Raw genomic sequence first — 16,928 nt, 5'->3', positions numbered from 1 at the left:
GTGTGAAGTGTCTGAGGCCAGATTTGGAAGTAGGCAGTTGGACTTGCAGGACCTCAGGAGAGGCAGCAAATGAGCAACTTTCTTCACCTCAGAGTGGCCTGGTGCCAGCCATTTCCTTCTCCCTTTCTCCTGACTCGAGGATGCACCTCAGATGCTCTGTACCAGCACTGAGACCCGGGCCCTTCTTGAGGATATGCACATCAGGTTTGTCAGTGACAGGCAGAGAAGGGCTGGGCAAACCTCAGCTGTTTGATCCTGCAAAAGGGGAGCACCTGGGGGTGAGCAAGCACAAAGGGAGGGCAGCAGTTTGCCTTGTGTTGCTCTGGCCTTGTTTCCTGCTGTGTCCAGGATCTGGGAGTATGACTCAAGAAACATTTGTGTGATGGGGCAAATGCTGAGGATAAGTGCCACAGGTTTTCACCAGTGCTGCTAGTGAAATAAATGAACCTGCCATGCAAACTCCTGCAAAAAAACCCCCATGCTTTGGTGGTAAAAATCACATTTGTTCTTGGGGTCAATGGGTAGTTCTCTATGTTGGCTCACTCTTGCTAAGAATCAGAGAAGTTGACTTTCAGGTGTTTTCCAGGAATATATCAAAAAGGCACAGAGAGGTGATCTGGCAGATAAAAATTGTTATCCATTGTGTGTCCAGCCAAAAGTGGAGTGCCATCTTTCAGATTTACAGTGCTTGTTGGAGTGGGACCTACCACTGGTGGTAATAAAGTTATCATGGGTGTGGAAAAGCTGGTTTCAGTGTAAGGACAGCAGGGAGGTGGTCTGTGGTGCCAGATGTTGTTTGATTTTAAACAGCAGGGTAGCACCAGTGTCAGATGTGTCTGGCTTCTTGCAGGCTGGGAGAAAATAGCTCACTTAATGCTTTACTTATGTAAAAGTGTCTTTAACTTGCAGCAACAAAACTTCAAACAGAAGGTTGTGGCATTGCTGAAGAGGTTTAAAGTGTCTGATGAGGTGAGTAATTCCTTCTGTAAATCTCCCTGCCTTGTGTGCTGCCCTCTGCTTGGTGCATCTTGCTTTAGTCTTCAGGAACACTCCTGTTTCCTTCTGTTCCCTTCATTTTGTTTTCAAGTCCACAGTGGATGTGACCTTTCCTCACACCCTGGCCTTGCAGGGAGGCTTGAGGGCCAACTTCTAAATGTCAACAAGCATTTTGTAGATGAAGTTTTATCAAAAGCAGATTTTGGCAGCTATGTGCATAACCATTAGTTTTGCAGATTGCTTTGAAATTATCTTTGACCCGTTCAAAGGCAAGCAGTCCAAATGGTGTGTATTGCTTGTGAGGTTAAAGCCCAGCCTGTTTGATCATCTTACTAGAACAGCCAGGCAAGACATGAAAACCTTGGATGGGGAGCTCAATCCACAAGAGTCAGCTGCTTGGTCAGAGCAGGAAAGGATGAAACAGGTCCAAACCCCCAGAAACCTGTGTAACAATAAGTATCCAACACAACACCAGTTAACATCTCCTTTGGCTGTGGGGCTGTGTGCTGATTCTGTGGCTTGTGGGAAAGAGTGAGTAACTCCTGGTGCTGCCTTCCTCTTGCAAGCAGTCCTGTTAGCTTTGCTGCTCGGCAGAGTCAGCACCCACAGCTGCGAGCTCAGGCAGCCGAGCTGCTGCTGCTTTCTTTCTGGAGCTGCCACTCCAAAAGCAAGCTCTGGTCAGGACACAGCCCCTGCTTGCTCCGGGGTGTGTGTAAAGCGAGTTCAGTGGGAGGTGTTTGTTCTCCCTGCCTCGGCCGTGGCAGCGGATCCTCCTCCAGGTTTCAGGCGCCTCCTGTGGACATTTCTGGGTATCAAATCAGGAGGTGTCAGGGCAGCTTTTTCAGTAAAAACCAATACATGCTACACTGTTGGGAATACTGGAGTTTTGTACTGGTTCTAGGAAGACTGAGATTCCTTTGGAGCTTTAAAGCTTTGCTTATAGTATGGGGTTGAATAGTGGAGATGAACAATGGCACGCTCATGGATGCCTGGTCCAATATATAACTCCTGCTTAACCAGGCATTGACAAGCTTGATCCAAGACAAGCATTTCTCATGTACTTAATGTTCCTTGGATATAGTATCCTAGCACCAGGAATAGAATCTTGCTGCCAGGACTGGTGTCCTGCAGTCCTGGGGGGAGCAGGGGTGATGTGGGATCAATCTGGCTCCTAGCAGAGCTGGTGATGCCTCTTTTTGTCCTGTGTAGGTTCTGGATTCAGAGCAGGACCCAGCAGAGCACGTTCCAGAGGTGGAGGAGGATTTGGACCTTCTGTATGACACGCTGGATATAGAGAACCCCAGTGACAGCGGGCCAGAAATGGAGGATGATGACAGTGTCCTGAGCACTCCAAAGCCAAAGTTAAAGTAAGTGTGAGGCAGCTTCTGCTGGCCAGAGGTGGCTAGCAAACCCCATCCAGTCTGCTGGGGCTTGTAGCTTTGTCAGCCATGTACAATGTCAGATGTTGGTTTTATTCCCACTCTTCTGTGTTTCTTTTTCCCCTCCTGACATGGTGGTGTTAGAATGGGAGTGACAGCTTGTGATCTAGAGGTAGGGTGTGGGGTGTCTGATTTCCCTTTAGTCCCAGCTCTTCCTTGTTCCCTCTGCAGATGTTCTGCTGCCCTGCCACCTGAGCACAGGGAAGGTAGACACAGGAAGGAGATGTGTGCTAAGGCAGGAGTAGAGGCAGGGATGAACAAGGCACACTGTCTTTCTGGAAAGACCTTTCCTGTAATAACACCCTGTGTGAAAAGAGAGTCTTTGCAGGGATTAAGGAAGCAGAGCTGCAGGAAACAAGTGGATTCCTCAGGGCCCAAAGGCATTGACTGCAGCACACGTGGATGTGCTCCAGCCTGTTCTTAAAGAGCTCCTGTGGATCACTCCCAGCACTGTGGAGCTGAGCTGGGGGTTGCTGGCTCGGGGTCTCGAGCAGATGCAGAGCTCTGAGCTAACACAGCTGTGTCACACTCTGCTCAATAAAGGCTGAAAATGTGAGACTGAGCTGACTCCTGCTTCTGGCTGGGGTATGGTTGCAGGCTCAGGCCCTCAGTGTGTGATGGCTCTGAAACAGAGACTTTATGGCACTGACCACTGCAGCTGGTGAGTACAGCATCTGCTAAATCTGCTAATTACCAGGTGTCATTATAACCTCGTTGGGCTGAGGACAGATTCTGGGTCTGGAGAGAGCTGGTCCCTGTCAGTGAGCCAGGAGATGCCAAGGATAGAGTGGGGCAGCAGTGGAAATGGTGGGGCTGCTGGCATGTGAAGGTGTTTGGTGCTTAACCCAAGATTCCAGCCAGCTGGTTGGCCCTACCATGAAGGGATTTGAAAATAGATGTGTTGTGGTAAGCAGCTGCTTTGAAACAAGCCAAAATGTTCCAGTTCATATCCTGTTCCCTGGAGCTGAGGAGCAAACTATGCTGGGCTATGTGATTGCTGGAGTAATGCTGGAATAAGAACTTACTGTGTGTGGTCCTGGGGAGACACTCTGTAGTTTCCTAGGTTCAGTTCTGGTGTTCATATCTTGAAGAGGATGTGATAAATGTTGATGCCTTTGAGGCAGGTTTTTCCCACAACAACAAAAAATCAGTTCCTTACGTTGTAATTGCGTCTTGTAGCCTGATGTGATGAGCTGCCTTTTGACTGAAAGCACAATCTGATTGTGTGTGGTACCTTATCTTACTGAGCAAATGTGTAATTGGAGCCTAGGGCTGGCAGCCAGATCCAGATGCAAGCTGGAAACAAAATGTATATTAGCCCAAGAATCACTTACCCAGGAGCAGAGTGTTGGGGTGTGGGGGAAGCAGTAATTCTGTTTGCTGTATGTCAGTCAGAAGCTAAATTCAGGAATGCCTGGACTTTCTGGCTTCTCTTACTGTCCTGGACACCCTCCTCTCCTTTCAAAAGTAGTCTGTTTCACTGGAACCATTGGGGAGCAGTAAGATCTTCTGGGAACTGTTGTGCTGCTTTGCTCTGAGTGTGGTGGACTTGCCCTGTCGGTGTTTCTGGTAATAAGAAATGGGTTTTACTTTTCTTATTCAGACCTTACTTTGAAGGACTGTCACACTCCAGCTCTCAGACAGAAATTGGTAGCATCCACAGCATCAGGAGCCAGAGAGAGCCACCAAGTCCTGTAAGTCACATTTCAAGTGTTACCTCTCTGAACTCTCTCTAATTGCATGTGTAAATTACCCTCTCTGACACCTCCAACATCCCAACGATTTGGATGCAGAGATACGCATTTTCTGCTAAGAAAACCCATTTGGACTTTTTGGGGACTGGAGATTTTTTTGGCCAGTTTGGGTTTTTTTGTTTGGGATTTTTTTTGTTGTTGTTTGTTTTTTGGGTTTTTTGTTATTGTTGGTTTTGTTTTGTTTTGTTTTAATGCAAATATGATATTAACTTGAGGGTGCATCTTCAGGTTATGTATTGAATACTTGCTCATGGTGTAAATAGCTTCAGATTCCCACGTGCCTGAAATGACTGCCAGGATGGGAGATGTTGCCTGGGAGTTTTAGGGACTTCCTAGCACTCTGTGGAGGAAGCTTTTCTTTGCTGATGTTGGGGTATTTTTCCTGGTGGCTGACAGTGTATGGTCAGGGGCAGCTCAGCTGCTTTTCCATTCCCTCCTGAATGGGCATAAAGTGTCAGTCCCATCCCAGAGCATTTCATTGCCTCTCCTGTGTGTTGTGCATCAGCTTTGCCACATCCCACAGTGATGTGTGCAGTCCTGGTGTGAGCAGGGAGCACTGCTGGCCATGCTGCAGAGCTGTGTGATGTTTAAATGGAGAAGCCTCTCTTCTGAACAGCCTGACCCAGAGAACATGGCTGGAAACTGTGCTGGTGCTAAACCTCCTGAGGATTTTTCTTCTCTCAAGCAGGTAGAAGTGCCTGAAAAGACAAAGAGTCTTGGAACCAAACATGCAGGCGACAGTGTTTCTGACACTGTCCCTTATGTAAGTTGAAAATGCACTTGTTGACCTTCCTCCTGTCAGTTTGGTGTCAGCTGTGGGCTGCATTCTGTGGGGTGCATCTGTCTGTCTGTATAGCTGCACATGCAACACAACTTCCATGGGTAAAATCAGCTGCAGTGAAGATAGCACTGAGTTCTCCTCCTGGCCTTAGTTTGGAGCTTCTGGTCTTTCAGCCTTTTGCAGGTGAAATGCTCTATTTGACCTTTTGTTCAAGCAGCCTGAGAAAGGCTGGCCCAAAGTTTGCTACTGAGCACGCAAAGGATGCTCAGGGCTGTTCCATTTGATCAGACAGAAGTATTACTTTCAGCTGAGTTGGCAGAAATCAAGCTGGTCCTGGGGTAGAAATCCCAAAGCTCAAGTTGCTCTGCTGGGAACGTGGGGTGTGTAACATTTCTGTCATGTCTTTCTCTCTTAGCTAGTTCATTTGGGTAAGATGAATTCATCTGCATTGCATGAGGAGGCATGTCCCTGGCTTTGAGCTGTGAGAGTGCCTGTTCCAAACAGCATATCTGAACACCTTTCCTACCTCCAGCTCCCTTGTGAGGCAGAGCTGGGAACAGGTAGCCTCAGACAGCCACTACTGGTTTCCCCCTTTTGGCAGTGAGCAGGATGTCTGGAAGAGGCAGGCTCAATGTGCCCCAGCCAGAGCTAAGCTCCCAAGGTGAGACAGAGGGAGGGTTTGTTCCTGCTAACTCTGTTCCCTGTGTTTTTGCAGGAGTCTAACCAGCAAGCTGAGGTCCAGGAGGCTGAGCTCCCCACTCCAGATGTGTTTGTGGAGAAGCTCCCACCCAGTGGGAAGATCACAAAGACAGAGTCCCTCATCATCCCATCCACCAGGTACAGGGGACAGGGCTGTGCCTGCTGCAGGCATGGACAGCATGCTAGGACTTGGTCAGGGTGGCCTTAAGGCAGTAAGCTGCAAGGACACCCTCCCTGTGTTTGGGCACTTGAGCAATGGGTCTGGAGCACTTGATAAATGATTGCCCAGAGGTATTCTGTGCTGCTTTGGGTGTGTGACTGCAGTTTGCCTGGCTGGATCTTATGATGCTGGTGTAGCAATAGCAGAGAGGGGGTGTGGGTTTTAGCACAGGCTGTGGAAGTCATCCTGCACTCCTGAGAATGTGCTGAGCTGTGAGCTGTGCTGTCAGAAGCAGAATCAGCCGGGCTCAAGCTAGCTCAGATCTCCGTGCAGAATTCCCCAGAGCTTCTGCTGGCATCACTGAGGCTGCCAGACGGGTGGTGGGGCTCTGGGGGCTGTGTCTCACTCAGAGGCATGCCCGCCCTGGCAGTGTGAGTCTCCCAGCAGGTCTGAAGGGAAGCAGACGGGGCGCCGGGGCAGGAGCACGTCCCTGAAGGAGAGGCAGCCGGTGAGGCCGCAGAACGAGAGAGCCAACAGCCTGGACAACGAGCGCTCCCCGGACACCCGGCACCACCTACAGGTCAGCTGACACTGCTGCCCTCCAGCCACTCAGTGCTCCTCCTCTCCACTGTCTCCTTGTCCTTCTGGTTCGAGCTCTGTCCCTGCTGGGAAGGAACTGGGCCCCGCAGCTTCAGGAAGGAGGGAATTCATGTCTTGGCTAAAATTTTATCTTCCATCCAGTCTGCTGGGGTTTGCCAGCTTGTAGCTTTGTCAGCCAGCCATAAACTCAAAACACTGGAGCAGATTGTTAGAATGAGAAATGAATAGGGGTGTGTTGAGGAATTACTCTTTTGAAATAAGGCAGATTGCTAGGGACTGTCTTGTGCACAGCATATGTGCTGTGCTTTTGTTAGCTGTGGGACTCACTTATTTCCCTCCTTGAAAGAGATTGTTCCTGGCTTTTATGAATCTTAAATTCCTGGGCTGCTGTTAGTTGGTATAAAGTGATATAAGTAAAAGTGCATGGCAGAAAGAGTAGTGGCCAACAAATCCATGGTGGCTAACACTGAGGAAGCTGCAGAGTGTCCAGTGTGCCTCTGCTGGTGGGGTGACTGACCAGCATGCACATCAATTGCAAGAGCTGGAGGCTTGGTGGCTAAAGCTGACATCTCTTACTGTTCCTTCTCTGTGTCTTTATTTCCAGATCCCCAGGAAAACAGTGTATGATCAGCTGAATCACATCCTGGTTTCTGATGACCAGCTGCCAGAAAACATTATCCTTGTCAATACATCTGACTGGCAAGGCCAGGTAAGGGCAGGAGGCATTACCTGGAGCACTGTTCTCCTGTACTGTTCTTCCTCAGGAATGGACAGGCCTTGAGCTCTGCACTAACCAAGCGGGGTCTGCTGCCTGCAGAGTGCTCAGTGCTCACAGGCTGGATTTCATCTGGCCAGGAGATGCTGGGATCTTATAAAGCTTTGCCACTTGAACCTTTCCACAGAGGTATTTTCTCCCCAAGCAGTGCCATTCCTTCTGGTTAGCAGCACACTGGGAGTGTGTCTAAACCCTTGCACTCAAAAGCCCCCTAAACTATGGTAGGCTGGGACAAAGGAAGCAGGGAGGTCTGACCTTGTGGTGGTTTAGGCTGAGATTTCTGAGCACAGGTAGTGAACAGGAGAAAATATTTTGGATCAGCTCTGTAGCCATGTACACATGCATGTGACTGCTGACTGCAGGAATCACCCCATCCTTGCTGAGTGATAGCTGTCTTAAGGAGAACTCTGACCAATACTTCCTTTTGCTGACAACAAATTTGGAAATTTTTACAAATTTGGAGCAAATTTTGCTCCTTTTGGAACCTTATTCTGAGAAAGCAATAAAATATGTATGGAAGAGGACCAATGAACACAGGCTGGGTGGCCCTTGCCTGGGGAACTTGTGCCAGGCTTGTGGAGTTACATTATCTGCTTTGGCTTTCTGTTTCTGCAAGAACTAGGGTCTCAATGTGTGAGAGAGCAAAAATACCATCTGAGCTACTGGTTCCACTTTATTCTTGGAAGACACAGAAATGCCTTCTAGAGATGGACAGATGTTGTAGATCACCTGACAGGGGTTCTGGCACCTTGTGCCTGCAGTATCAGAGGGCATGAGGGATATGGACTGGGGTGTATAGATCAGTCAGGCAGAAATTGAAAGTGTGAGATAATTAGTGCCATAATTATGTCCATGTGTACCTGAGGTGTGTGGTGCCCCCATCAGCTGCATGGAGGGGAAACAGTCCCTCACAAGGAGCATGGATGTGGTAGCACCCTTCCCTTTCTTCAGTGTTTAAGGGTGTGCAGAGCACTGCATTTCTTTAAAATGGAAATCAGAGAGCTGCAGCTGCCAGAAGCAGGCAGGTAAGCAGTGTCTGCTCTTTCCCAGGGCTGTCTGCTCAGTGAATGTTCTGCTGGCCCTGCCCTCTGTGGCTGTAAAAACTGTGCTGCATCTCTGGGATACAGTGTTGTGTCTGTCAAGAAGATGTTGCCATTTTTCTAGAAGGAGAACTTTCCTTTGGCTGCTGTGCAGGGAGGAGGCATTTGTGAAATAGCCACATCACCTTCAGACACAGGGAGAGTGCCCAGGAGTGGGTGTGAGAATACCCAGGAGGTTGGGGAAGGCACATTTTCTTCTTGTGACAAACTCTACTGAAAAAAACTGACGAAAAAATGTTCTGTTCTCTCCTCAGTACCTTTCAGATGTGTTGCAAAAGCACACCTTGCCAGTGGTCTGCACATGTTCCTCTGCTGATATTCAGGCAGCTTTCAGCACAATTGTCTCCAGGATACAGAGATAGTAAGTTCTCACCTAAAAGCCTCTCAGCTCCTGTGCCCCAGGACTCAGCGAGTTCATTTCTCAACTACTGCATGAAACCTTTCCAGTCTGCTTTCCTGAAGTCAGAATTGCATTGTGGGGTTCTTCAGCACTCACCACCCCTGCAGGGCCTGCTGTTCTGCCTCATGTGGGGCATGCAAGTCACCAGCAGCAGTGATTATCAGAGACTGTGCCTTGGGGGTGTAGTGCACGCAAAACAAATAAAGGGGTTTTAAATAGTTCTTGCTCTCCCTTCCAAACAATTCCCAGAATAATTCCTCAGTTCCTGAAGGCACTCCCTGCTTACCTGCTGGGGGCTGTGGGTACCTGAGTGTGTTCTCTGACCCAGCATTTAATAGGTACATCCTAACCTAGGTAGTTGAGCCCAGCCCTTTAGAATATCAAAATGTGCAAAAGAAGGAGCAGGGAGACCAATTAAGGAATTACTGAAGAATGTTGTATTTTATTAATAATGTTTTAAGCTGCTGAGAATCGTTGCAATATTGCCTTGTGTATTGAACAAACTCTCTTCTGCTATAATTGTTATTAACCAGTTTTGGTTTTTTTTGCTGCTTGCTCTGAAATATGTGGTTGAAGGCACAATTACAAATATGTTTCCTCTTTTTCTGTCTAGCTGTAACTGCAATTCACAGCCTCCAAACCCAATTAAAATTGCAGTGGCAGGAGCCCAGAATTACCTCAGTGCTGTGTTGAGGCTCTTTGTAGAGCAGCTGTCTCACAAAACCCCCGACTGGCTTGGCTACATGAAATTTCTGATCATCCCTCTAGGTAAATAAGGAATGGTGTTTCTTCACAGGGAGGGGAATGGGTGAAATCTGTTGTGTTCCCTCAGGAGAAGCCTTTCTGGAGCTTTGGCTATAAGTTAAATGAGGCAAATTGTTAGATGACTGTGCAGTGCTGGTGTTACTGCTCTTGTGGGAGTGAATTTCATCTCTAAGTTCCTGATGGCAAAGTCTGCTTGTAAGCCTTTTGTTTGAAGCAAGGGGTTAAGTACTCCTTCCCCATACAGGGAGACTCTTATGCACAGAATTGTTCTGGAAACCCTTTTCCCTGGCTGAAATGTTAAATTCAGTGGGCACCATGTTTCCCAAAGCAATAACTGTTCTGGCCTCCCTGGACTTGACTCAGAAAATGTTAAGAGGAGGGGTTGAAAATTTTTAAAAGGCTCTGAAACTGCTGAGAATTTGAATTATTTAAATTACATGCATCTCTTGACCTTTACTTTTCATGCTGGTCTGCTCAGGTTTTTCCCTCACTTTATCTCTGCCCTTTCAGCAGCTCAGCAAGCCTGCCTGGGTGGAACATTCCCCAGCTTGGATTGCTTGTGGTGAGGGAGGTAGAGTGCACTGATAGCAGCACCAGGGTGCTGGTGTAGTCACAACCTTGAGGAATGTGGTGGTGGCAAGGCCTGGGAAGCAGGGGAGTCACTGGTGCTGTGGGCAGGGACATCTGGGCAGTGCTGGTGGGGTCCAGGGCTTGACTTGTGTGGACAGAGCACTTAAGTGATGCAAGCTACAGAACACTTGAAAAGCGCTTTTTGCTAGTGTTTTCCATTTTTCTGGGTTTGGGGGCAGCTGATGGAAGTTCCTGTAAGAATCAGAAGCTGCTGCCCAGCACCATGAACACTGGGGTTAGGCTGTCCATTCAGTGGTGGCATTTGCAAGAGTTGAATAAAAAAGGCAAAGAATTGGATCATTCTGTAAAAAAAGGCATTTAGTTTCCAAAGTGCTTGGCAGGAAGAGAAGAGAGAGCCCTTTAGGGAGTAAAACCAAAAAAAATATTAATTTCTGCAAGGTTAAATGTGCTTTGAATGAGAATCTGTGTCAGAGACTTTGCTGCTCACTTGCTGACTGTCTCCTGGCCTCAGGAGAAGAGTTTTCTGTCCTGCAGTTTTTAATGATCTGAAAATACTCTATCTTTGAAAGTGAAACACAAGATTTAGCTAGTGTTTGGGTTTAGGTTGGTTTTTTAATCTTAAAACTTTGTTTTGTAATCAAAAAAGAAAACAATGAACCAGACACTTTGATAATGAAATGCTTTAGAACTGTGGATTCTTTTTAGATTCTACTTTAAATATAGAACTTCTCTAAGAGGATCTTTTCCACAGAAGTCTGCAGTATTTCCTGATTGGATCAAGTGCTTATTTCTGGCCAGCTCTCTGGCAGTTCATTAAAGTGATTGAGGAGCCACCTCTCATTTCTGACAATTGAAAAAGCACCAAAGACAGAATGGTGACCATGCCATTAATGTCTTAAAGGAAAAGCCTCTCTGCTGCTTGCAATACCTTTGAAATGGGTTGGTGGTGAACTAGGGTTTTTCCATGGATGGTTTTACCTTCTGAGTCCACAGCTACCCACGCCAGTGACAGAAGGGTCAACCCTCAGTGGTTTATTAGCAATCAGAAATGCTCAGTGTCTGCAAACATATGAACTGGGCGATTCAGTCCTGCTCCATGCCACTGATTCCATGGCTGTAAGACTCCTCTGCTGTCTAAAACACTGTATCATAGCTGAAAAGGGGAAAATAAAATGTTGAAGGGGTATTTTGGCTGTTTGGGGTATTTTAACATTTTATATAGCTCCCATGGGTAGGACTTCTTGGAAGCCTTGCTTTGATTGCTTGTTTCCATGTGCAGAGTATGGGAAAGCTTCTCCAGCACAGGGTGCAGAGCTGTGCTGTGTGCCCTGCTCAAAACTCCACTGCAGGGGAAATGTGGGGTCCCAGTCTCTACTGGCCCTGAGGCAGCTCAGAGGCACCTCCTGCTTTCACCTCTCCTTGAAGGCTGGAAATCAGCTTGGAGGGTTGAAGCACTGAGACAGTGGGTTTATTGTTTGGGTCTTTTTTTTTTTTCCACCAGAGCTTTCCTGGACCATGGTGAGGGCAGTTAAGCAACTGGGGTTGTCCTGAAGGAATTTGTCAGGTTTCCAGTTAACTCAGCTGACTGGAAGTGTGGCTTGATGGGCAAATTTGGTATGTAGGAAGGATGAAAACAATGTGATTAAGAGGAGCTCTGAGGCTGCTTCATGGCTGAGTGTAAATGTACAGGGGTGGTGCTGAGCCTGATTGGCAGGTGGTGGCTGGGCAGGGTGATCCTGGCACACCTTTTCTCCTGTGTTCAAAGACTGTAGAGATAGTTGCTAGGGGGCGTTGTCTGTTTTGGGGACACAGATGTCCTAAAAGGAAAATGGCCTAAAATAATGAACCCTTCCAGGGCAGAGCTTGTCACTTGAGCACCTTCCCTGTCCTGCTCAGTGTAAGTGTGCAGTCAGATGTCCAGGCAGGGCTGGAGGCTGGACACACAAAGCTTCTGCAGGAGGTCTTTCCATGCTCATGGAGGAGCTGGGCCACGAGGCTCAGGCAGAGTAAGCAGGGACCTGCTGCACGTGCCAGTGTTCACTGAGTCCTGTAATCCTGGGGCTCTGCTTTCTGCCTCAAATTGCAGCCTATTTATTGAGCTTATAGCCCTTCTCCACAGATTAAACAAGCCTCCCTGGGTTTTTTTTCCTGCCTGGGGGTAATTGCCTCTTCTCAGTGTTGTGGAACAGCTGTGGGGTACAAATGGTGCTTGGAGGAAGGGGTCTGGCCCCTCCTAGCAGAGGTGGCCTGGCTGTGGTGCAGCCTGTGGGCAGGAAGGGCTGTTTGGGAGAGCTGCTTGCAAAACTGAGAGACATGGAGAGGTGTAGAGCCTTTGTGCCTTCCTAGTAATTTATTTCCTCAGCAGTTTCCCAGTCCTGTTTCCTTTGGCCTTTTAAAATTTAATTTGTTAGGGGGAAGGTTCAAGTGAAAGATAGCAATGTGTTGAAGCAGTCTGCACTGGGAAGTCTGTTTGCATGCTCTTGTAGAGATAAGCTGGACTAAATGACTTGGTTATAATTGAAGAAGTTTATTTCTGAGGTGTCTAGTGTGGTTTTGATTTTGGGGTTGAATTCCTTACAGATCAAAGCCACGCTTGTGTTCAGTGCTGGAGAGCACAGCTGTGATGTTTTCCTTTCTTTCTTAGGCTCTCATCCAGTGGCCAAGTATCTGGGGTCTGTAGATTATAGATACAACAACTTCTTCCAAGATCTTGCCTGGAGAGATCTGTTCAACAAACTTGAAGCACAGACCACTGGTAAGACTCTGTGTCTGTCTGGCCTGTGTGGGATGAAAAGCTTGAGTGAGTAATTTTAGCAGAGGTCAAGTAAATACAAGAGGAAGCAGACAAGTGGTTTTGTTCCTCTTTTCTTCTCACTACACCATGTTCCCATTTCAGATGCTGACCTTTCTAAGTCTTGCCCATGGTGGTTTGCAATCAGTTATTGGCTCTCAGAGGCATTAAGTAGCTGCCTGTGAGTCATGCTGTTCTTACCTAGCTCTCAGCTTTGTTCTTTGATGTGGAGGTCTTGCTCCTAAGTTCAGTACATTGCTTTCCTTCAGGAACTGTGCAGCCTAAAACGTTTGGAAAACTGGAAGCTCTGGGAAGATTAACTTCTGTTAGTTGTGTGTGAGAAAGTTCCTGCCAGCAGACTTGAAAACATTCTCATTAAAGAAGAATTTTGTTCTTCACCAGTGTGGTAACGAGTGGGAGCTGCCCTAGGTCAGACCAACAAGTTCCTGTTCTGATCTGAGTTTGTTCTAGGCCAGATTAAAGCCTTACTTCAGTTGAAGTACTAATTTGTTTAAAATATGAATGCTTAGACTTTCTTCCTCCATTTCCTCAAGAATGGAAGGAAACAGGAGAAAGGAGGATTTGCCACATTCAGGGCTACGTGAAGGCTTGAGATTTGATGCTGTTGTGGCAGCATTGCCCACACAGAAATTTCATTAGAAGAAAAAAGCTTTGAAGCTTGTGTAGCACCATGAGTGTTGCAATGTGGTTCTCCCTGTTGGAATTGCAGAGTTCCTGAGACTCCCAGGATGCTCCTGGAAGTCCTCTAGCCATGACAGGAGGAGAGAGACCTCTTCAGGGGTAATTGTTCAGAGCTGTTTCCAACAGATGGGGACATGGCTGGACAAGGCCTGGGGCAGCCTGTTCTGAGGATGAAGTCAGCCCTGTTTGGAACAGGGGGCTGGACTAGAAATCTCCTAGTGTGCTATCCAAGCTACACTTTCCCTTAATCCTGAATTCAAGGAAGAACTGGTGTATGGAACTGGTTTCCTTTAATTACTTGGTGCACTTAAAAATGCAGAAAAATGTCAATACAGACTTGATTTTTGTGTCTGAATTAGGAATACTTCATTACCTGTAGAAACCCAGAAAAAGCCATATCTGTTCCTTAGTTGATTGTCTGCTATAAGGAAAAGTCCACTTCATTTTTGTATAGTGCAGACTTTGTACATTCTGCATTTTTGTCTGTGTGGTGGCAGCTGCACAGGAACTCTGTAATGGCACAAGAAGATTTGGCAGAGAACCATAACTCTTACGAGTTCACTGTTCAAATACAAAGAGTCTGGGTTGAAATGCCCATTTTAAAGTATGGAAGTGCCTGCTGAAGGTCACTTGTGTTCCTGGGATCTCACAGTTGAGGCTCTTTGGTTGAAACCAAAGAAGTATGGAAGGCATTTAGGAAATGTCTTTGTGTCAACTTGAATGAACCACAGTCTCACAAAATCACAGGATCTTTGTGCTCTTCCTACCCTTGTGTGCCCCTCGGTCTTTTTAGGCCAACTGAGCAGGGCCATGAGTTCATTAGAAACTCAGGTAACTCAGTGCTGGTGTAAGAGCAGCTCACCTGGGAGACATGGCCAGGCACTTTATTCAGCAGACACCTGCAGCCAAGGCATGAAGTGTCTAAAGCTGACTCTGGGCAGGGACAAAGAAAAGCTTTTAACAAATCTAAAAGACCCCCGATTTGGTCAGAAATGCTGAGTACAGATTCAGCTTTACTGCGCTCTGGGGTAGGCAGAGCTTCTTGTGCAAGGTGCAGAGCTGGCTGGGCACCACCAGCAGGTGGAGGCCAGGGCTGGCATGGTCTGAGCAGTCATTGAATGCTTTTCCCTGTGTTCTCTGCAGTTTCGGATGCGCCCGACGTCGTGTCCCGGATAACTCAGTACATAGCAGGGGCAAACTGTGCTCACCAGCTGCCCATTGCTGAAGCCATGCTGACCTACAAACAGAAGAGGTATGGCCCCCTTGTCCTGCTGGCTCCCAGCACCAGCTGCTGCTTGAGAGCAAAGTGCTTTTCTCATGTCGTGCCAGCAGTCTGAAAACCAAACAGCAAAGCCCTTGGGAGCCTGCACCCAGCAGTGTGTCCCACTCAGGGAATCTACAGCAGCAGGGTTACTTTAAGTGCAGAGATTCTGTTTTTTGAAGATGTAAGAGGTTTTGGGAAGTGCAGGCTAAGCAGGATGGGGATGGACAGGTTTTATGTGCTTAGGTTCCAGAGATCTCTCACCACAGTGACCTTAGGTGTGTCAGACTATACCTTGGCATTCTCCCACAGAGTATCTTCTGTGAGACCTGACCTTTTTTACATTGGCATGTAGGGAACTAAGCCCCTTTCTTTTTGGAGTGTAAATAGCAGAGCTTCTTGCAGGAGAGACAAAATCCTTGTTGATTGGCAGTTGCAAGCTACCAGGACTCCTGCTGGGGAGGGCTGACATTCACTAGGTTTCATTTTAGCTTTTCTTAAGGGATAAGCAGGCTGTAGGAGGGAGGACTGGGGCCTGAAAACAAGATTCAGGAGTAGGTAGGGCCTCCTGTGGCCATGGTCCAGGAGGAAGAGTAACTGTCACTAAAGGGTAGAGAAGCATTTCTGTCATGGGACAGAGGAGAATGATAGATTTGAACTCAGCTGATGTGAGTTTCCTCAGTTAGGGACTAGCAACTCCCTATGAGATGTGGATGTTGTTAATTTTTAATTACTTCTATTTGATTTTTCATTTTTGGTCCATTAACATCCCTTATTAGTGTCTCCTTTGTCTAAGAATTGGGAGAAATTGAAAGTGTGGGTAGCATCACTTTTCCCCCTTCTTTTTGGAAATTCTCATAGTATATTTCTTTTGCATTCCTGTGGAATTCCTGTCTGCTCTCACATTACCGTGCAGAAATGATTCAGTGAAATTTCACCCATTCTACCTACATGTTTTTCCTGTATTTCCAGACTGACTAGTCAAGTAAAAGACACTAGTCTAGTCTCTTCATGTATTTGTGGACTTCTGGTAAAGTTAACATGATAATAAGGATGAAATTTAAAGAGCTACAGAGCACTTGAAGCTCTTGCCTTCAGTTCTGCATTTAGTTTTTGGTGTGAAGGCTTACCTTGGTTACCAGCAGGGAGCTCAGACACCCCAGTGCAGTGGGAATCCCTTCTGAGGCTGCCTAGTTCTTCCTCTGCACCCTTCAGGTGCTGGGTTCTGCACTGCTTTCCACTGCCTCCTCCATCCTGTTACAGCTTCATTTGTGTCATTAAAACACATTTAAAGGTTTTGACTTTTTAATGTGTCCAGAAGGTCAATTCAGCACTTTGTTGGAAAACAACTGAAATGTATTTGAGCAAGCTCTGCCCTTTTCCCCCCCAGCAGTGTGCAGGACTGCTTTACCAGGCTGGTCTGATCCATTTTGGTTTGACACCCTTTGGACTCTGGTGCCATGCCTGAAGCAGTTCATAGTTTTCATTTAGGAGGTTATTGGGAAGAGAGATTTCTGGAACTCAGCCAGACTTTGGCATAACCTGCAATCTCTCAGTATTTCTGTGTGTCTGCCTTAAAATAACTTCTGCTTTCAGGTCAGTGCCCTGTGAGCAAAGGAGAGTGAGCCAGAGGCTTTCACTGGAGCATGGGCAGTTGTCTCCTGTGTGCCTTCCTTTAGGAATGGGGGTCTCTGTCACTGGCAGCAATTTAGAAAGGATATTGTTAAAAGCAACACAGAAATTGTGTCTCCATTAGCACTATCTAAACAAATGTATCACTGTGTTGTAAGTATAATAACATAATAACACATTTATCTTTTTCTTTGGTTGCTTGCTGAAAAGGAAAAAGAGCTTTCATTTTGATTTTACCATAAGGTATCAGTTCCTTTTAGGTTCCCTCTCCCAGCTCCTCTCTTTTCCCAGTGAACTGGTGATTTGTGCCTTGTTTAACAGGTCCTGCAGGTCTGGGATGCACAGTTTGTGCTTTGGGTTGAATTCTGCTCACTGCTTTGAAACCATGGCGTCTGCTGGCAGCCTGCAGCGTTGAAAGTGACTGCTGTGCCTTTGGACCACACATTTGGGTTCCCAGGATGTAGACTGAGTGGGAATGAAGG

General features: G+C 47.1%; 1 protein-coding gene across 8 annotated transcripts in view; it reads left to right on the top strand.

Moving 5' to 3' along the window:
- Positions 1-16,928, top strand: part of PACS2 (phosphofurin acidic cluster sorting protein 2) — a 77,310-nt gene that overhangs the window by 39,574 nt on the left and 20,808 nt on the right. For 2 of the 8 annotated variants that reach the window (XM_077181900.1, XM_054638122.2), the window contains exons 8-19: positions 910-969; positions 2,206-2,363; positions 4,039-4,129; positions 4,878-4,952; positions 5,686-5,807; positions 6,277-6,409; positions 7,034-7,138; positions 8,559-8,665; positions 9,318-9,472; positions 12,705-12,815; positions 14,697-14,805; positions 16,657-16,689. In XM_077181900.1, coding sequence (XP_077038015.1) covers positions 910-969; positions 2,206-2,363; positions 4,039-4,129; positions 4,878-4,952; positions 5,686-5,807; positions 6,277-6,409; positions 7,034-7,138; positions 8,559-8,665; positions 9,318-9,472; positions 12,705-12,815; positions 14,697-14,805; positions 16,657-16,689 — 1,259 coding nt within the window. Of the gene's footprint in view, positions 1-909; positions 970-2,205; positions 2,364-4,038; positions 4,130-4,874; positions 4,953-5,685; positions 5,808-6,276; positions 6,410-7,033; positions 7,139-8,558; positions 8,666-9,317; positions 9,473-12,704; positions 12,816-14,696; positions 14,806-16,656; positions 16,690-16,928 lie in introns of all 8 variants that reach the window. The other 6 variants (XM_077181899.1, XM_077181898.1, XM_077181903.1 and 3 more) reach the window with 4 other exon arrangements.

The sequence above is a fragment of the Agelaius phoeniceus genome, chromosome 8 (assembly GCF_051311805.1).
Source record: "Agelaius phoeniceus isolate bAgePho1 chromosome 8, bAgePho1.hap1, whole genome shotgun sequence".
NCBI classification, from domain to species: Eukaryota; Metazoa; Chordata; class Aves; order Passeriformes; family Icteridae; genus Agelaius; species Agelaius phoeniceus.
The sequence above is the reverse complement of the archived record's forward strand: the minus strand, read 5'-3'. Positions and strand labels throughout refer to the sequence as shown.